Below are 7,886 nucleotides of genomic sequence, written 5' to 3'. Positions count from 1 at the left end.
AAAACTGATAGAAACGTAAGCTGGTTTGTATCTAGATAGTTGATATTAAATACAATCCTAATTCTTCTGCCAAAGTATATACAGTCTATCAAAATAGTGTGGTCATCAATTTGATACTTAAAACCAATCTTTAAGTCACTAGAACAAAACTCAACAATTAAATGTTATCAGTTCACTTCTTTTATTATCAATCCATATACAATTACTTGTCTTCTGGTTTGTTGAAGCAATAGGTCAGACAACATTTGCCACAATAATGTCTGTCGAAGTGGCTAGCCATAAAAACTCCAGCACCACATTCATCTGAAGGGCACTCTCGACGAAGGCGACTGATTTTGCCATTCTCGTCCACCTAAAAAGTGCAAATCTGCTGTTAAGATAATTTCACAACATATTCTGAAGTCTAAGTTAACTGGCTCATCAAAATACTCCCTTTAAAATCAACAAACAGTGGTGGTCTTTTGTACTTAAAAACCAAAGCACTCCCAAATCCCCACCAGTAATTTACTACAACAAAACAGTTCAGAGCCCACTGAAGTCCAGCCTTGCAGGTGGTGGACAGAGCCAAGACCTAAACCCTACATCTGACTTCAACATCAGAATTTTAGTTTGGAACAAGTAGCTAAAAGTGAACCTACCATATGAAACTATACCAAACAAAACTTTTGTAGAAAGCTTGAAACTAGCAATGCAAACAAAATCAGTTTACAGATAAAAACATTTTTATGAAGTTGGCTCACCTTGTAGTATTTCAGGACGGCCAGCTTAACCTTCTTTCTCTTATGCTTATTCTTCTTGGGAGTGGTGTAAGACTTCTTCTTCCTTTTCTTAGCACCACCACGAAGTCTCAACACAAGATGAAGAGTGGACTCCTATTAAAGGAAGAGGATGAAATAGGCTTTAGAGTAATGCTCATATTCCACTAAGAAAGGAGCAACTAGCATCACACAGCGATAAGTACGCAACATCACAGATAAGCAGGTTTTCAAGGAAAAGTTATCTACCGGTTTATAGGGAGATTAAGGAACACATTCAGGCACACCACAGGACACAGTATACAAAATCCAGAAGGGGAAAAACTATAGCAGTGTTTCTGAAGTGTTACTGCAGGAGAGTTATCTGGCAATCTGTTGCTAATCTTATGTTGTTCTCCCCCAATTATGTGTTGGCCAAAAGTCACAAAATAAGATTTACATTTAAAGGACTGCTCTTGGGACACCCGGGTGGCTCAGCGGTTTAGCACAGCCTTCAGCCCAGGGCGTGGTCCTGGAGACCCAGGATGGAGTCCCACGTTGGGCTCCCTGCGTGGAGCCTGCGTATCTCTCTCTCATGAATAAATAAAAATCTTAAAAAAAATAAATAAAAACAATAAAAATAAAGGACTGCTCTTCCCTCCAAACAGACCTTTTGAATGTTGTAGTCAGACAAAGTACGGCCATCCTCCAGTTGCTTGCCAGCAAATATCAGTCTCTGTTGATCAGGAGGGATTCCTAATAAAGGACAAAGATCAAGTCACATCAGAAGGCGCGCATCTGCCTACGATTATTATAAATAATCCTTAATCAAAGGGTATTGACAGCCATCTCGGAGTTCTTACTCTACGCTAGGCGGGATTTTAAATGCTTGCACAATTGGCCTTATTTAAACCCCAGGACAAAACGTCATACATGTTAACATCGCCTTCGTCTTACAGATGTAACAAGCCTAGAGAATGAAACAGCTCCCCAAATCCACAGGCCAAGAGCATCCCTGGTTGGCCCCAAGCTCACAAACATCGTTTCAAAAGCACTTCCGTCGGCCCACCCGCCTCTTCCCACCCCGCCAGCAGGTAAGCGCGGTAGGTAAGCGGGCGCCCGCAGAGCCTGATTCCTCTTAAGCCAGAAAACACTACTTGCCTTCCTTATCCTGAATCTTGGCCTTTACATTTTCTATTGTATCCGAGGGCTCAACCTAGGAGTTTAAAAGTGCAAACGCATGGGTAACACAGTAAGAAACTACAACAAACGCCCACTCCCATTTGCTAGTTAGCCCAGAGCCCGGTCGGGGGCGGGCCGGAGCCCACGCGGCGGAGCAGGCCAGTCACCCCGGCGGGCGGCCGCCCCGGGCCCGCTGCGGGCGAGCACTTCCCGAGCCCGGGCCCGGGGCCAGAGCCGACCCGGCCGCGCCACACGCGCTCGCGCCGTCCGCAGGGAGCGCCCCTCCCCCACCGCGGGCCCCGGCTTTGGCCGCATCCACGGGAGAGGTGCGCGCCCACCTCGGGCATCGGCAACCCGCCCTCAGCGCCCAGGCTCATGAACACACTGGACGGCGGGAGGCCGCCCGGGCCCCTGACTCCACTTCAGGCCCCGATTCCGGCCTCGGCGTCCTCACGCCTCCTGGCCCCTACCTCGAGAGTGATGGTCTTCCCCGTAAGGGTCTTCACGAAAATCTGCATCTTGGCGGCGGTTCCACCTGAGGCGGAGAAAGAGAAAGAGGAGGGTCAGGCCTGGGGACGCAGAAGAGGGCACGGGCTAGGCCGCCGGCGGGAGACAGGCCCAAGAGCACACACTCACCGCAGATGGCCGATCGGAAAGGAAAGCTGCGCGCGGCCCACGGGGTTTCCTGGCGCCCCCGCCGGAGGCCCCACCTCCTAGGCGACCACGCCGAACGCCGGACTGCTGCCACGGCGGCTGTCTAGCCACGTGCCTGTCTGGGGAATGAAACTCCTTCCTCCTCTCTATCCTGAACTTGTTTCTCGCTTTCACCTTCAGAATGCCCTCGAAATAGTGGGTTTAAACAAACGACGAATAGCTATAAAAGGCTTTTCCCATACAAGCCACGTGGCTAAAAGGGTCTTTAAAAGGGTGGGGTGGGGTGGAGGGGGGGCCTCGTGGAGGAAAAGGAAGTGTCTTCTGGGAATTGTAGTTTCCCACTGCTTTCTTTTCTCTAGGACTACTCGTCCCAGGATGCAGTTCCACACCTCGGGTTCCCTAGTTACGGTCTCCAAGCCCTGGAGTCCGTGTTTGGAGAGAGGGGCTCAGGTGAGGAGGGAGGACAGGCCAGCTGGAGTAATGGTTTGAGGGAAGGTGGAAACGGGTCGGAAATGAGAAGGAGGAAAGGTTAAGAGGCGGGACAAGGGTCGGGGAACGAAGGTGTCGTTCACTCACACGCGGAGACCGTGAGGGGCGGGGATCCGCGGCGCCAGCAGACGCCTCGGCCTCCGGGGGAAGGGAATCCCCGTGGCCAGCTCAGCCTGACAAGGATGGGTAGGACCTTCAAAACCTTGGGCTCATCTTTTTCTGTCCTGTAGCTCCGCCCCGTCTCCAACCCCCCAAACCTGTCCTAGTCTGAGGAAGGTTCAGGGCCTGGTGTAGGACTCCTTAGTGTGAAACAGTTTTAATATGTTGAAAATCTCAGGAGTTTTCCAATTTTAAATGAAGCCACGTGAGACAGAAACCTCCAGAATGACTCTTTAGTTGGAGAATTTCCAAGTCGGAACAAGGGGAGTGGTTCTGAAGGAAGATTTTTGGGAGTGTGTGTAGGGTTCTTGCCATTTAGAAGGAAGTTAAACCCTCTCCTGTCCTTTCTCCTCTGCACAAACCGCGGCGTCTTTTCTCATGTACCTTCCTGATGTTTTCTCGGTTTAGTTCTCTGTGCCTTCTCCTCTGCATCCCCAGCCCCAAATTCAGGCCCTCCTTAATTTTCCCCTTGGAAGAGTTAACTTCTTTTTTTTTTTGGAAGAGTTAACTTCTAACCTGGCTTCCTTCTTTCTCCTTTCCTAACCCATCCTCACTCTTGCCTCCAAAATATTGTATGAAGTAAAGATGGTTACGTCACTATTCTACTTCCATCTTCAGGATCAAATCCAGATTCTTCAGCATGATTCTCCCCCTCGGCCTCCCTTACAGCCTAATCTGTCAGACTCGTTACCCGCTTTGCACTTTGATCACTGAGCTAATTGGAGCTGCTAGCTTACCTGTCTCATGCTTTAGCACTTCTGAAAAATCCATTTCTTCCTGGAACATCCTTCCTCCCATTTCCTGCCAACTAGTCTCCATCTTTACAAGAAAACCCCTTCAAAGAGTGGACTATTCTCATTGTCTCCAGTTTTCCCCTTCCGTGGACTGAACCTACTCCTATTAGGTTTTTGTCCCTGTCATTCCAGTAGAATAGCTCTTGTGGTCACTAATCACTGCCATGTTGCTAAACTCACTGGTTGTTTAATCTTACTCGATCCGTCGGCATTTGACAGAGTTGATTACTTTTCTCTCTGAAACACTTTTTTCACCTGACTTCCTGGATACCTCTCTTACTTCTACTTCCTTGCACACTCTTTTCCAGGCTATTTTGCTCTTGATCTACCCAACCTCTAAACTTTGGAGTGCTCCTCCCCACCTCCCAGGCCTAGTCTTTGGACCTTTGCTTTTTGACATGTCTCAGGTCACTTACATTCTGTCTCATAACTCTATTTTATTTATTTTTTAATTTTACTTTTAATAGGGTCCATGCCCAGTGTGGAGCCCATTGTGGAGCTTAAACTCATGACTCAGATCAAGACTTGAGCTTAACTAACTGCCCCATCTGGCTCATAACTTTTTTTTTTTTTTAAAGATATTATTTACTTATTCATGAGAGACACACACACACACACACACATACAGAGGGACAGAGAGAGAGAGAGGCAGAGACACAGGCAGAGGGAGAAGCAGGCTCCATGCAGGGAGCCAGGCGTGGGACTTGATCGTGGGTCTCCAGGATCAGGCCCTGGCTGAAGGCAGCGCTAAACTGCTGAGCCACCCGAGCTGCCCTGGCTCATAACTTTTAAATACCATTTGTATGCCTGTGACTGATAAACTTCTCTCTCACTCAGACCACTCACTAGAACCCCACCTTTACATATACAGCCGACTACTCAACACCTCTCATAGGCAAAGTTCTGATCTCATGAATTGCTCTTCCCATCTCTGCAAATGGCAATGCCCATCTTCTCATTGCTAAGGCCAAACACTTTGTGGTCATCCTTGACTGCTCTCTCATATCCACATACCCCCTCTTATGCACAGCAAATTCTTCTTGGCTTTATTTTCAATACCCAAAACACTTCTCATCACCTCAACTGTTATCACCCTGATTCAAGCCACCATTATCTTTTGCCCACATTATTGCAGTAGCTCCCTAACAGTTCTTCCAGCTTTGACCCTTGTCTTCACAAAGCAACAAGAAGAATTCTTTGAAAATGTATGTCAGCTGTCACTCTTGTGTCCATATCACTCCAACACCTTCCCATGTCACTGAGAGCAAAGCATAAATTTCTATAAGGCTGTTGCTTCAGCACTGGAATGACAAGGCCATGTTTCAGCCCATTGTTCCTCTAGTGAAGGGGACACCTTTTTCTAACCTGTACAAAAATGCCCCATTGGGGGGCTGGTAATGGTCCTGCCTTCAAGGCCTTATATCCTACAGTTCTGGCAGCTACCTCTCCGATCTTATCTCTTTTGGCCCTTTCTCATTCCCTTCTAGCTCCTTTGGCCTTCTTGCTGTTTGCCAGAGGTGCTCTGCTGCTTTGAGGTCTTTGGACTTGCTGCTCTGTGTGCATCAACCACTCCTCCCAGGAATCTTCAAACTATGTTTTTCAGGTTTCTGAAATGTCACCGTATCGGTGAGGGCTTTCCTCTTTCCCAACCTAACACCTCGTATAAAATAGCATGCTCCCACCTTCTTTCTAGTCCCCATTCCTTCTTTCATATATTTATACAACTTAGCCCCATGTGTCTTCTGCATTTCTGGGTGTTGTCGGTCTCTGAATGTAACCTCTGGGAGGTTAGGGACTTTGTTTTATTTGATGCTGTATCTCTAGTGTGGGGCTTAGTGGCAGACATGGTAGATGGCCCCCCTCCCTCCCAATTTATTGAATACATAAATACAGTGCAACGTAAGCATTGCCTTAGGTGTTGTTCCATTAGATGTTTTTCCTGATGTTTCCCTGCCCTCTCTCACAAATTAGTGAGATGCCCCTCTGGGCATTGGAGCCCCTTGTGCCCACCTCTGTCACACTACCCTCTCTGCTCTATAGCAATTGCTAATTTAACTAGACCCAATAGACCTGACTGGGAATCTTTGTGACTTGCTTTCTCTGTATCCCTATGTATCTAGTATGAATAAATGAGTGAAAGGTAATCTGAGTTGATTTATGTGACTTGGGGCATTTTGTAGATTTTGAGAAACAGTCACTTCAGCTGTGTTCTGATTTGAGGGTACAAGTGATGTCTTCTGAGCAGACCAGATTATTGCTCAGTGATTATTGATTATTAAGCATTTTTTGGTACCTATTCTGCTAGAAGCTGTACTGTGCACTGGAATGCATATAGGTAGGGAAGGATGATGGGGAATGAGAAAATTTTGGTTCCTGCCTACTGGGAGAGATAGAGAATGTAAACAGAAAGTGTCTATTACAGAGTGGCTGAGTGATAATACCAACCATGGTAGAGGAAGTGCACAGTACCATGGGAGAATGTAGTCGATGACCACGTTTAAGGGAATTCAGGGCAGCTTTCCTGGAACTGTGTAACCTAAAATCTGAAAAATGCATAAGAGCCAAGGAAATGAGAGTGGTAGTACAAAGGTTATCTTGGTTGGGGCAGGGAGTGTTGAGGGTGGAGGGACAGAATACAGAGGTGGAGAGAGAATTATGCAAGACTCTCAGCAAAGTCATGAAAGTGGGGTTGGGGGTTACGAGGAGGGCAGGGCATGAAAAGGCTAGATTTGGACAGAGAAAGGGACTGCCTGTTCCTATAGGGTATTCATTGGTAAAGGAATTTGGATTTTATCCTAAGGTTAATAGGTCACTGGTATTCAGATGTAATCACTAATTCCCCAGTGGTCACACCCATTCCTTCCTCCTTTGACTCTTTATCTTTTACAATCTGAAATTACATTGTTTATTTATTGTCTGTTTCCCCTACTAGATTGTAAGCTCCAAAGAGCCAGAAACTTTATCTTATTTATTACTGAATCTCTAGCTACAAAACAATGGTGGCACATAGTAAACAATAAATATTGGTTGAATGAATGAATAAAGAAATTTATTTCTCACTTGGGAAAACTGTTGATCCATTTATGGGTTATCACCTTATTGGAACTACTTTATGTTCATTTATAAATTGGTTTTTCATTATCCAGTTCATCAATATAAATTAGGTCTTTTAAATATTGAAATTATTTTGGTGGCTCCCTCCTCCTGCATATGACCTGTGGGCAAGATTTATAGATTTATATATGCCATTTTAGATAGCCAGATTTTAATGATATTGCTACAACATGGTGTAATTGATTTAGATATTTATCCATCACGGCATTATTTATTATAGTGGAAAAGTCTAAACGTGGGGGAATGATTTTTTTTAAAAAAATTTTTATTGGAGTTCAATTTGCCAACATATAGCATAACACCCAGTGCTCATCACCCAGTCACCCCAACCCCCTGCCCACTTCCCCTTCCACTATCCCTTGTTCATTTCCCAGAGTTAGGTGTCTCTCATGTTTGTCACCCTCACTGATATTTTCACTCATTTTCTCTCCTTTCCCTTTATTCCCTTTCACTAATTTTTATATTCCCCAAATGAATGAGACCATATAATGTTTGTCCTTTTCCCATTGCCTTATTTCACTTAGCATAATACCCTCCAGGTAACTTGGGGGAGTGATTAAGTGAAGTATGGTATAGCGTACTATAAAATACTACATAATTAGAAGTCATGTTTATGAAAACTATTCAGCAACATGAAAAAGTGCTTTTAATATTAAGTGAAAAACATGAGGATACAAAGCTGAATATAGGGAGTGATCCTAATTTTTATAATCATAAAATCTGGAAGGAAATATACCAAAATATTAAATAATCATGTTTG

At 45.3% G+C, this 7,886-nt stretch overlaps 2 protein-coding genes across 7 annotated transcripts in view; one reads left to right on the top strand and one right to left on the bottom strand.

Moving 5' to 3' along the window:
* Positions 1–164: 164 nt before the first annotated feature.
* RPS27A (ribosomal protein S27a) lies at positions 165–3,293 on the bottom strand. Of its 2 annotated transcripts, XM_072768404.1 has the most exons (6): positions 2,553–3,293; positions 2,387–2,451; positions 1,896–1,950; positions 1,405–1,490; positions 741–872; positions 165–352 (listed from the first exon to the last, which is right to left on the bottom strand). In XM_072768404.1, the coding sequence occupies exons 2-6, from the start codon at positions 2,432–2,434 to the stop codon at positions 203–205; spliced, it is 471 nt and encodes a 156-aa protein (XP_072624505.1). In that variant the 5' UTR covers positions 2,435–2,451; positions 2,553–3,293; the 3' UTR covers positions 165–202. The 2 variants fall into 2 exon arrangements, with proteins under 2 accessions (XP_072624505.1, XP_072624504.1); XM_072768403.1 differs by lacking the exon at positions 2,553–3,293 and having other exon boundaries at positions 2,387–2,545.
* CLHC1 (clathrin heavy chain linker domain containing 1) overlaps positions 2,645–7,886 on the top strand; it is a 32,073-nt gene continuing 26,831 nt past the window's right edge. Inside the window, exons 1-2 of one of the 5 annotated variants that reach the window (XM_072768399.1) lie at positions 2,645–2,765; positions 2,930–3,020. In XM_072768399.1, the coding sequence (XP_072624500.1) occupies positions 2,946–3,020 (75 nt within the window). In that variant the 5' untranslated portion in view covers positions 2,645–2,765; positions 2,930–2,945. Of the gene's footprint in view, positions 2,766–2,910; positions 3,021–3,048; positions 3,246–7,886 lie in introns of those variants that run through there. The other 4 variants (XM_072768396.1, XM_072768397.1, XM_072768402.1 and 1 more) reach the window with 4 other exon arrangements.

The sequence above is a fragment of the Canis lupus genome, chromosome 11 (assembly GCF_048164855.1).
Source record: "Canis lupus baileyi chromosome 11, mCanLup2.hap1, whole genome shotgun sequence".
Lineage (NCBI taxonomy): Eukaryota > Metazoa > Chordata > Mammalia > Carnivora > Canidae > Canis > Canis lupus.
Note: the sequence above shows the minus strand (reverse complement) of the source record. Positions and strands in the feature narration are given on the sequence as shown.